This window comes from Bos taurus, chromosome 7 (assembly GCF_002263795.3).
Source record: "Bos taurus isolate L1 Dominette 01449 registration number 42190680 breed Hereford chromosome 7, ARS-UCD2.0, whole genome shotgun sequence".
Taxonomy (NCBI): Eukaryota; Metazoa; Chordata; class Mammalia; order Artiodactyla; family Bovidae; genus Bos; species Bos taurus.
In genome coordinates this window covers 93,444,698-93,457,412 of record NC_037334.1, presented here as the reverse complement: position 1 = coordinate 93,457,412, position 12,715 = coordinate 93,444,698, and the positions used below count along the sequence as shown (strand labels likewise).

General features: G+C 38.6%; 1 protein-coding gene across 7 annotated transcripts in view; it reads left to right on the top strand.

The window, feature by feature from the left end:
• FAM172A (family with sequence similarity 172 member A) overlaps nucleotides 1-12,715 on the top strand; it is a 421,562-nt gene that overhangs the window by 49,494 nt on the left and 359,353 nt on the right. For all 7 annotated transcript variants that reach the window (XM_059888825.1, XM_024995320.2, XM_024995314.2 and 4 more), the window contains one exon: nucleotides 4,010-4,110. In XM_059888825.1, coding sequence (XP_059744808.1) covers nucleotides 4,010-4,110 — 101 coding nt within the window. The remainder of the gene's footprint in view (nucleotides 1-4,009; nucleotides 4,111-12,715) is intronic.

Below are 12,715 nucleotides of genomic sequence, written 5' to 3'. Positions count from 1 at the left end.
GGTGGTGCAGATGCATCATAGAACTGTGTTTGCTTTATGAATAGAAGACACCAGTGTTCATTGAAGTCTGCCTTTCGTCTTCCTTGAACATTTCTTAAAGGAAATGAAAAACAAAGAAGCAATACACTTTTATCTCTCACTTTCTTATCAGATCTGTTCACACACACACGTCTTTGCTTACATTTTACATTCTTGCATGCACATACTCACTCTTGGGCACACCTGCACCTTTGCAAATGCATGTTTGCTTTCATGTACTTACACTGAATGTGTAAGCACCCTTGCACACACCTATCATGTATGTTTTTTAATATCCTGAACATTGTCTTACATAAATGTAGACTTACAGTATGGGCAAAGATTCTTGCATTCCAAGGAGAGAATGCCACTTTTATGGATCCTATTTTTAGCACGATGCAGTTCAGGGTTGAATTCACGGTAAATGTTGAGTATTTTTTTGAAGATGTGAGGATTTGAAACCAAGAAACTAGTTTCAGTATTAAATCCCTAAGAGAGCAGTCCTATCTTAGAATCTTCAGGGACTTTTTTTCAGGGTTTATAATGCAAAAACTTTCATGAAAGCTTTGAATTGAAACTTTCATTGACTAAAGCTTCTAAATTTTTCTAAAGAATTTTAAAGTTCTTAGTTGGGTAAAGAAGAATTAGGATACAGAGTTCACTCTAAGGAAAAAGAAAACTGTAACAAAGGGGAAGAGATTCTTTTTACCTGCATCAAACTGATACCTTGTTCTTTCAAATCACTGTACCTTTTCAAATACTCTTTGTGTTTAAAGTGCCTGTTTAGCCATTCTCCAGTTGCAGTTGGTATATGGCCCGGCTCAAATGCCTTTGCCTTGAAAGATGAAGGTGAAGGCTTTTCACCTTATACCCTCACTCTTACTCCCTATATACTTTGGTGCAGTACTGTGAGAAATCATGCTTTTGTATCTCTCTCTCTCTCTCTCTCACACACACACACACACATATATATATAACTCAGCAACAAACTGTTTTGAGTTTGAAGCTTGACTTCCATGATGGCTGATTTTTATTGGATTCTTACTGTTGTCAGAAAGTGTCTTAAATATTTTCAGTTTTTTAATTCACGTAGGTCATTGATAGCTTATCTTGGGTCTCAGACTCAACCACCAATCTGGTAAAATATATGGATAAGCTTTTCAAAATAACATGCATTTGGTTATACACTGGAGATTTTACAACTGATTTTAGGAGACTCTAAAATGTCCTAAATCAGACCTTTGACAGTTGCTAAAGAGATTTTCCAAACCTTTGAGAAATACTATTTGCAAATCCAACTGTAAGTGATCCAGATTATCTTTTCTGGTTAAGAATGCTTACTCTCTTTGCCTCTTTATCTTCTTTTTACTTTTATACTAGTGTTAGTAGTTGGCTGTTTTAGCAAGGCTCATTTTTCCTAAAATATAAAAATCATTATCAACTTGTGAGAATCATTATGTTCAAAATGAGTAGAGAATTAAGAAAAACAAACAGCAAACCTCTCTTTGAGATGTAGATATATCTACATCTAACTACATAAACTCTCTCTCGGTAAGTCAGTTCCCTTTCACACAACAGTCCCATAGAAAATACATTTCAAATTTTAGCTGTAGCAGTATTACACGTTACTATGTGCCACATGCCTTTAAGGTTGCTGTAGTCAAAATCACAAATGTCAGATTTGCAGATACCTTCAATTCATCTGTATTGGTATCCTAAATGGGAATTTCCCTGTCCTCAAAAGAAAGACATAGATGTACCTTATAATTTATATGGCATCATCTGACCATAAATGAATGTTCGTTATGGTGATCTAGTGCTGTGTCTCATGTTAAGTATTAAAAAACTTTAGAAATAAGAATTAGCACTTATATTAAAAATACCGAGTATGTGTAGTAAAATTGATTCATAAAAATAATGAGATAGTTTTACTTAGAGTACTAATGTTTCCTGGATTTTAGCTCTGGTGCCATAGCTTTCCTTTCAAGTCTTTCTTCACTCTTGCAAGCCCTCATTGGATAAAAATCAAATACTAAGAACTCAGTTTAGCTTGACCATGTACCTCTTCTGCCACTCCTAGGATAAAGGATAAAGGCTAAAGTTTGAGGCTTCTACTATTTGATTTCATGTGTTCTCCACTGTTGTATTATTCAATTAGTCTCAGTACTCTCTTTGTTTCTGTTAAACTGGGTTGTTCACCATTATTTGAACTTACCATCTTTTTTTTTTTTTCAAAATTATATTTTCATTGTCTGAGTAGAGGAGAGGGAAGTTGTTAAAGCACTTGATCTGTTGTCGTTTTTCTCTCCTGAATACCAGGAGAATGCTTCTGGGGAAACAAGACAGGTGGCTTGGTCTGCCATGAGGAGAATCCTTCTCCATGAAGTATTTTGAACAAGTTAACTGGTTTGGTATTGCTTACAGTTAAACCTATAATCTGCAGATATGTAATTGCATGTTTCTTTGAAAAATATCACATGAGCAGTACAACTCTCTGGCACATAAAGTAGAAGTGTTTATAACCAGCATGCTTACCAATGTGTGCAGTAACTCACATGCCCCACTTAGAGACATCACCTGTTCTGGACCAGAGCTGGACCAGAGCATGCTATCCAGTGAGAAGAGAAGACTGGGAAGACCCAGCCAGGCTGTTGCAAACCACTCCCAGCTTTGCCTGTGCCTTTTGGTTGCTTGAGCCATTGAAATTATTAATAAAGTTATTTATTGTCAGTATAGTCAGTGAACTTTGTGAGTTTGTCTTGACAGTCTTATCAGGCCAGTTTATTTCTCTTCCTCAGTTCTTGTCTCCTCAAAACAAAAACTTGGAACAGACTAAAGGGTTTAAAACAACAGACAAGTCACAATTCAGATTGGCTCAAGCAGCAGATCTTTTGTTAGACAGATACTCCCAAAACGTGGAAGCCGGCCGATCCCAAAGGAGTCATCGTAACGATCCCTGTTGATTTCCCCTTTTATACTTCCCGTCTCCTCCTTTTGATTGTGCCCTGTGCCCTGTGCAGAATAGGGCTTGTACCCACCACCAGTCAAGAAAGGGAATGCAACTAGGCATACGTTCAAGGCCGATTGACAATTGCAAGTTATATAACAACAGGCTCTGTTGCGTGTGTCTTCCTATAATTCAGTCTGTTGTAATGAGATGTATATGTATGTGTAGAATATTTATGCACCCTCAATAGGCTCCTAGCTGCCTAAGGTTACTTGAGGAAGCCCCCTGGAGTTAGTTTGTATCCACTGTGTGCCTAGGGCCTGGAGTTGGAACAGTCTTTCTGGTGATTTTTGTAGCAAATCTGTGAGCCCCCCCCTGGGTGTGTCTGAGAGGGGGTTTAGAGATCAGCTTTCCTCCTTTTCAGCTAGGTCACCCCTTGTTGCTGATGCCTAACTTCCTACCTAGCAGTCTAAACCTGCGTTGGTTCACTGTCCCTCTCCCATTTCCATTTGCAATCGTATTTGTATTTCAAGCCAGTTGAGAAATTTCACTAAAACCTTTGAACCTATTCTAGCCTATAGGGATCTTTCATTTTTCTAAACTCATTTTAGACTTTATGTGAATTGCCTGTAGCAGTTTTTTAGATTGTTGACTTCATTCTTTGTAAAAAGTTGCTTCACTTTTAAATATTTATGCTTTTACTCCTCAGGTAAACCTCTAAGCTTAAGAACGGGGACCATGTTCATGGCTGTAGCTAGCAAAACTCTTCATATGTTATAGGCCTTCAAATATTGTTAATTTGCTTTGGGTTAGAGAAATGAAGATGGAAGACATAGCTTTTGAGTACTTGGGTCCTTCTTTTATACTGTGTATATCTTTGCACTATATGGATATTTAAAGAAAAATATCTAATGAAAACAATGAAAATGTCCTGAGACATTAAATTTTTATTAGACATTATTTATTATGCTTTACATATTATTATAAATATACTCTGAATCATAGCACTATTTTAACAAATAAACTTGTTTGTTTGTCTTCTAGAGGGGCAGTTAAGACACATAAAAACTGGGGAGCCGTTTGTTTTTAACTACCGGGAAGACTTGCACAGATGGAACCAGAAAAGATATGAAGCACTGGGAGAGGTATGGTTGTGTATGTGATTTAACCTTGTTTTTTATTCCAATTTTAAATAGTCAGAATAAAGGTTTAAGTTGAAGCAGTACATGTGTTCTCTCTACAAAATGGTTCAAAAAGCTTTTTGTATTTTTTTTATTTTTAGTGGTAGCGTTAGAAACATAATTTCAGTTTAAATTTATGTTTTTACACAAATTTTTTCATGACCTTAGTATTTTATAATGAATCATTATAAGGGGAACAAATTGATGCTAAATTTTATTTTTTTTTTAATGTTTTTAGGAGGTTGAGTCCTCTGCTGTGCCAGGAAGAATAAGTCTTCTTTGAAATGCTTATCTAAAACAAAAAGCACAGAGTTACCATTGTTAATTATGTGAGGTGATGGATGTGTTAATTATCCTGGTCTTGGCAATTTTTCTTAGAAATTTCCTGGCAATTATAAAATCATCTTATTGTGCGTTTTAAGTATATACAAATACAGTTACCAGTTATTACCGAAAGTTACAAAAAAGTGTTTATCTATAGGAAGAAAATTGCTATTGGCTCTAGACTACGTATCTTTGACTTGATGAAGGATTAGGCCTTGGGAAACATGACATGCCTCTTTAATGCTACCCCTGGTGGAAACTTTGAAAATGTCATCTGTCATTCGAGTGAATGTTTTGTTAAAGCTCCGAGTTTTACCCATTGGTGTCGTGCTGCTGTTGCTCAGTTGCTCAGTCATCTCAAACTCCTTGCAACCCCATGGACTGCAGCACGCCAGGCTTCCCTGTCCTTCACTGTCTGCCTTAACTCATGTCCATTGAGTTGATGATGCCATCCAACTATCTCATCCTGTGTCGCCCCATTCTCCTGCCCTCAGTCTTTCCCAGTATCAAGGTCTTTTCCAGTGGGTCAGCTCTTTGCATCAGGTGGCCAAAGTATTGGAGCTTCAGTTTCAACATAGTCCTTCCAGTAAATATTCAGTGTTGATTTCCTTTAGGATGGACTGGTTTGATTTCCTTGCAGTCCAAGGGACTCTCAGGTCTTCTCCAGAACCACAATTTGAAAGCATCAGTTCTTCGGCACTCAGCCTCCTTTATGGTCCAACTCTCAAATCCGTATATGACTACTGGAAAAACCATAGTTTTGACTATATGGACCTTTGTCAGCAAAGTGATGTCTCTGATTTTTGATGTCATAGTCTGTGTTTTTCATAAAATGCATATGAACACATTTGTTTACTGTGATAACTAGACAACTGCTTAATTTCTATAAAGAAAAGCTGAAAGTTCTATTTATATTTTGGCTGTCTAATAAAAGTAGTCAAAATGAATTATTTGGTTAAACAGTAGCATAAAGAATATATGAAATTAAGTTTTTCTTTTCTGGAATACAGCTTTTCTTGGATCTCTTCTGAACATCTTTGAGCAAAGATGTTGATAGCTTTTGTTCTGAACCATCTTTTTTAAGATGTCTGATTAGGAAGCAGACTTAGAAGATAGAGATTGTGTCTTCTTTTAGTGCAGAGGACAGATTTGTTTGATGTCCAAGGAATTTCATGGTAGGGAAGATCTACTGAAGAAGGAAATAGCAACCCACTCCAGTATTCTTGCCTGGAGAATTCCATGGACAGAGGACCATGGTGGGCTACAGTCCATGGTGTTGCAAAGAGTCGGACACAACTGAGCGACTAACACTTTCACTTTACTTTAATGCCAATGGAGAGTCACAGAAATTTTGACTATGACCCTCATAGTCAATCTGAAGACATGTCACCATAATCCTGAAAATTCAAGTTCTCATATAATTATCTAGAGTTCCCAGAAAACATATAAACATTGTGTTTAAATTCTGAAAATAGGTTAATGCTTCTTATTACCAATAAGATCTGTAGTTCCGTTAAGCGAGAACCTGTGAAAAGTCTCTCACCAGTGTCCTCCACGTAAAAGCACTGGAAAAACTTTTCTCCTCAGTGATGGATAGGGCGGAATTCAGAAATTTGAGCTTATTGCCTTGAGCCTGCCTTAATAAATAAACTTTTGGTATGCTTAAATTTAAGTTTTAAGAAGACAGCTTTTAACTTCAGCCAACAATCTAAACCAAAGCCCCTTCTGTTTTCTTAAGTTTTCCTGCAGAATATTGAGTTTTGTCTTCAGCTGAGAGGTACTATATATGTTTCACAACTGCTGTTTTAGTTTATGTTTATTTCTCTCTTAAGGAGATTATTATAGCAGTCATTCAGCAGAAATTGTTTTTAAGACTTGCTCCTGAAATGCTCTATCATTTCTATGTAAATTAAACTTACTGTGTAAGTAAAATAAACTGAGATGTCATTTTCTTTTTAGAATGCAGTGTCATAACTACACAAAAGAGTACTCTTTTACACTCACATAGTTACATTTTTACAGTCAAACAAATGCTTTTGCTAATATGTATATATATATTTTTACTGTCTACATATAACTTAATAAAAACATATAGCTTTTTTTTTTTTTTTGCCAGCCACCTTTTCCTTTTATTTTATTTTTTTAAATTTTATTTTATTTTTAAACTTTACAATATTGTATTCGTTTTGCCCAATATCGAAATGAATCCGCCACAGGTATACATGTGTTCCCCATCCTGAACCCTCCTCCCTCCTCCCTCCCCACACCATCCCTCTGGGTCGTCCCAGTGCACCAGCCCCAAGCATCCAGTATCGTGCATCGAACCTGGACTGGCGACTCGTTTCATACATGATATTATACATGTTTCCATGCCGTTCTCCCAAATCTTCCCACCCTCTCTCTCTCCCACAGGGTCCATAGCTTTTAATAAGTTTGGTTAATTTGTCTAAATTTAGAAAGATACTTTCAGTTTAAAGAAGTGGGAGAGTGGTGTGAAAGGGTGGTTTTCAGAATAGAAGTTTTCATGCATATATATCGGAGACGAATATTATGCCAAGGAATAACGTTTCCTTTGAAAGATTAGAAAGGCTATCATTTAAGTAATAAATAGAATGTAAAGCCCAGCCTGTAACTTGTCAAATTTTCTCAACTGTCTCTTTCATGTCAATACTGAATTATTATTAAATGGAGAATTTGTAATCCAGAAGAAATTCTAATGAAAGATTTGAGTTTTTTGCCTAAATTGGGTCTTTGCACTTCCTTTGATATTTGTTTACTTCTTTAAAAGTTAATAAATTGTTAGTGTGCTTAGAAAGAGGATAGTATTGATTAAACAGTCTTAAAAGCTTGGCTTTTTATTCATGGCTAGGACCACATTTACAAAAAAAGAAAGTAAAGGCATAATTTCCACTCCCCTGAACCTAAATTAGTAATATGTCTTGTAAAACAGTGCAGTGTTATTGAAAAGTACTACTACTAAAAAAATGGAATTTATGCAGCTAAAAAAATTGGATTTTTCCAATGGCCATATTCAGGTATTTGAAATAGGAACAACTTAAAGAATAATAATATAAATTATTATGTTAGTAGTCAAATATTTGAATATAATGTGATTTGTTGTTGTTGTTCAGTCATTCAGTCGTGTCTGACTCCTTGTGATCCCATGAACAGCAGCACACCAGGCTTCCCTGTCCTTCACCGTCTCCTGGAGTTTGCTCAAACTCATGTCCCTTGAGTCAATGATGCCAGTGATGTGTGTGACTAATATCTTCATATAATGTGAAATTCCCACATCTCATATTGTGACAGAAACCAAGGCCTGGCTGTCAGGAAGTCTGGTCCTAGTTTTGGCTCAGCGCTATCTCTCTGGTAGAGAAAATACAAGATGAGCTGAGGACATTGTCTTTTTTGGAAGGCAAACCCTCAGTTTAATGGCAGTATGTGAACAGGACAAAGAAACCCAACTTGAGAGGATTTCCTTTGGCCAAAATTGGGACAGTTTGAGGGTAAAACAGAATAAGGCTTCTATTGATTATAAAATATTTAATTAAAAGTCTTGATTCCATAGCATTTTTATAATATAGCTAATTTGCTGTCATAAGATGAAAATTATCTGAAAATTGGTAATCAAAGGGAAAGAATTAAGTAGCTCAACATTTTATGAGAAACCGTAGTTCATTTGCAGTTGAAGAAGGAATGTTTTACTTTACCAAAGAATACTGGCTACTAACAGTAAAAAAAAAAAAGATACAATTAGAAAATCACCATCATTCTAAAGATGTTCCCTCAAGAGTCCCATTTCCTGCTTATTCAGTCAACCACTAATCTGGGATCTACCGTGAAGGGACTTCACAGTAAGTGAAGTGACTTATGCAGCAGATATAATTAAGGTTACTAGTCAACTGATCTTAAGATCTTAAGATAGGGAGGTTGTCCTGGATTATCTGGGTGAATTCTGTATAATCACAAGAGCAATTAAAAGCCGAAGAGAAAGGGCAGAAGAGTCAATCACAGAGATTCTGCAGAAGAGGCAGGGAGAGCGGCTTCAGGCACGAGGATTCACATGCCATTGCTGGCTTTGAGATAGAACCAAAGAGAGGCCTGCATGAGCTCAGGGTACCCCTAAACTAATAAGAAGCACGGAAAACTCAGTGCACTGCATTTGGCCAACAACTTGAGTGAACTTGAAAGGGGACTTTCTCCAGAACCTCCTGGTAAGAGCCCAGCTGGCTGACACCTTGATTTTGGCTTTGTGAAACCTAAAGCAGAGACGCCAGTGGAACCAACCCACATTTGTGATCTATAAATTGTGAGATGCTGAACTCTGTTTAAAGCTATTAAGTTTGTGGTAGCTTGGTAAATTAAGTTTGTGGTTGTTAATTTAGTGGAGGAAAACTACCATACAACTGCTTCTTGAAATAATTGATTTCATGAAGGATGTGAGGGAATATTTGCACAGTATGTTTGCACAGAATATTTGCACTTTTCCCAGAGTATCAACTCAGAGATTTCTTGCAATTGTAAGGGGAAAAATACATACCTTAAAATAGAGATTTAGCCGTCAGCACAGTACCTGATGAACACAGTTAGTATCAATAGTGGTAGAATAACTTGACATTCTGTATCATCTGATAGGATGCTGTTTGAAGTACACAGCATTAACTGTGGATGTATCTTACTACACATGCTGGCTCTGACGCTAATCAGCCCTTTAGGGTTGTATTCCATTTTCGTGAAATACAGAATAGAGGGAAGAGCAAATGATACCACAAGGACACAATCCAATACAAGGGACATGTAGAAGACAATACCATTAAAAATACTGAAAAAATTTGTGTGTTGAGGGTAAAGAAACTGTTGTAGATGGAAATAAACAAGGAGACAGCAACTAGCTTGCATATATGAACATTGATGGGACTTTGGTTAAAAAAATAATAAGGTAAAACAAACAACCTGTATACTCTTCAGGAGCAATGAGGAAGAATTGTTCATGTTTTTCAGGTATGAAATATCACATATTATGGTTATGTAGAAAAATGTCCTTATTCTTAGGTGATGCTAGTGAAATATTATAGGGATAATAAATAAATATAGGGAGAAAGTCATGGTGCCTGCAAGCTATTTTTAAATGTGTCCCAAAGAAGAGGAAAAACTCAGGGAACTAGAAAGTATGTATGGCAAAATGCTGTTAGTTGTCCAATCAAAGTGGAAGATGTAAAGATGCTTATTGTACTATTTTTCAACATTTCTGTGTGTTTGAAAGGTTTCACAAGTTGAATATTGGGGGAAAGGAAGCTGGTGATAGGAACCTGAGTATGCTTCATGTTTGTGAGTGAGGCTTGCTCCCTGGCAGGCATACTTGGGTGCTCTTGGACTATTCCATTTTATTTGTTGTGTGCTGTGCTAAGTTGCTTCAGTCTTGTCCCACTGTTTGTGACCCCATGGACTACAGCATGCTGGGCTCCTCTGTCCTGGGATACTCCAGACAGGAATACTGCAGTGGGTTGCCATGCCCTCCTCCAGGGGATCTTCCCAACCCAGGGATCAAACCTGCGTCTCTTGGTCTCTTGCTTTGCAGGCAGGTTCTTTACCACGAGGGCCACCTGGGAAGCCCACCGTTTCACTTGGGACCCATCAAATCCTAGAATTTGGAGTACTTTTTTTCTGGGGTAACAACATCCATTCTAGGACTTGAGTTGTCTCCCAATAGTTTATTCCATTTTTTAGAAGTACCTTACTTAGTGTTTTGCCTGAGGCATAAACGTGTTTGGTGTCACAGAGGCAGTGAACTCAGTGGGTGAGCATTATGACAGTTTCTGTGAATCTCTCATACTCCTGTATGTCATATTGGATATGCCAAGAATACAAGGCCCTGCCTGCTTTTTCACCTGGGCCATTTCTCAAGAGTTGTGTTTGCAACAAGCAATATTGAAGCATGAAGTTAGGTCTTTCTCTGGGACAAAGAACAGGCTTGCCTACAGCTTGCTGTCAAATGGTAAGCTCCCCAAGCTCGGTATTTTGCAGCTTCGGCCTGAACCACTGTGTGTGCAGCATCCATCTAGGGTCACATAATGTTGTGCTCCATGGACTTGGAGTCCAGGAAACCAGTGCAAATATGCTGATGCTATGCTGTGATGAGTAAAGCCCTTTGTCTGTGACCCAGAAATTTTGTGTCTTGCATTAGCACCCATGAAACAGTAACAGGCTAGCTGATTAGTTTGTAACTAGAGCAAAAGCAAATCTCAGACCTGTCAGTGACGATTGACTCCCTGCCAGGGAGCAAGCCTCACTCCCAAACGTGAAGCGTACTCAGGTTCCTATCACCAGCTTCTTTTCCCCCAATATTCAACTTGTGAAACTTCTCAAACACACAGAAATGTTGAAAAATGGTACAATAAGCATCTTTACATCTTCCTCCTTGACTGGACAACTGCTAACAGCATTTAGAAGAATGAATAGCATTAGAAGAATGAGTAGATTTTCAATAATTCCTGTTTTCAGTCTGACTACGCACTTCCACTCTTCACTGGGCCTGCATTTTCTAAGCCTGAAGGCCCTGAGGTTCTGCCAGGCCAGTAACGTGGTTTCCTGTTTTAAACAGACGACACCACTGTTCAGCCAGTTATGTTAGAAGCTTCATAGTCCTTTCACTCTTGGTGTTTAATGTGTGGCCAGGTCTTGTACCTTTTTGCATCTCATCTTCCTCCATCGCTACTGCTGTTGGTTGAGCTTAGGTCTGTATCATCTCTTAAAGCTATATCTCTGCAGTTCAGCTGAAATGCATCGCCCCGTCAGTATTCATATGTCAAAGCTCTAACCCCTTGGGTGATTGTATTTAGGGATGGGGCTGTTACAAAGTAACTTAGGTTAAATGTGGTCATAGAGATGGGGTCCTAGTCAGATAGGATTAGTCGCTTTACATCTCTCTTTCTCTCTGTCTCTCCACTCCTGCCCCTTCTCTGTTTCTCCCCTTCTCCTCCGTGTATGCACCAAGGAAAGGCCATGTGAGGATAGAGCAAGAAAGCAACTGTCGACCAGCCAGAAGGAGCCCTCTCGCCAGGAACCTAATCAGCCAAGCACCTATATCTGGTACTTCTCAGCCTTCAGAACCGTGAGAAAGGGATTTCGGTCGTTTGAGCCAGCTAATCTATGGTGCTTTGTTATGGTGGCCCGATCAAACTGTTAGCTGCAGTGTGGTCGCTCCGTGCCTGCTCTGCCCTCCTGAACAGGTTCAGTTCTTTGAACCTGTTCTCAACACTGCTACCAGAGATATTCATATCTTTTGAAGCTGCCACTGTGATCGTGTTTGCCTGTTTTTGGAACCTTGTTGTGTTTCCCTGCAAGATGAATTTTAAGTCGCGTGCCTTGTTGCACCAGACCTTTCATGAGTTGGCCCTTTCATATTTTTTCTGGCTCCATCACTTGCCTTCCCTCTTGCCCCAGTTCCCACTCACCCTATGCTCGAGCTATATAAACCTACTCGTGGCTTCCTAATACGCCGTGCTGTTGTATATCTCTGGGCCTTGACTCAGGCAAGGAGCATGTGGTGCCAGGCTGCAGCTTCCTCACCCTCCCTCCCATCTGTTTGCAGAATATTTATTCATCTCTCAAGCTGAGATCAACCTCAAAGAAAACTTTCTCTGATCCGCAGAGGATAGAATGGACCTCTCTCTCTTTTGTGTGTTTCATATTTGCTTTTAAGATAATTCTAGTATGACATATATAATATATTATTTGTCTTAGTGTTCAGTGTATCTTTCTCCTCTTACTAGATGTGGTGGGAGCTTACTTGAGGCTAAATAGATAGTGCACTAGTCAGGGTGCTCCAGAGAAACAAAACTAACAGGTTTTATGTTGTTATTGCACTAAGTCGTGTCCAACTCTTTTGTGACCCTAGCCAGGACTGTAGCCTGCCAGGCTCCTCTGTCCATGGGATTTCCCAGGCCAGAACACTGGAGTGGGTTGCCATTTCCTTCTCTGGAGGATCTTCCTGACCCAGGGATTGAACCCATGTCTCCTGCATTGACAGGCAGATTCTTTACCATGGAGCTACTAGGGAAGCCCAACAGGTTGTGTATATATAGAGAAATACACTTATTTTAAGCAATTTGCTTATGTAATTATGGAGACCAGATGAGTCCAAAATCTTATGGGGAGGTCAGTAGTCTAAAGAACCAGGTAAGAGCTGATGTCCCAGTTTGATTTCAAATACGTCTTCAGGCAGAATTCCCTCTTGCTCTGGAAA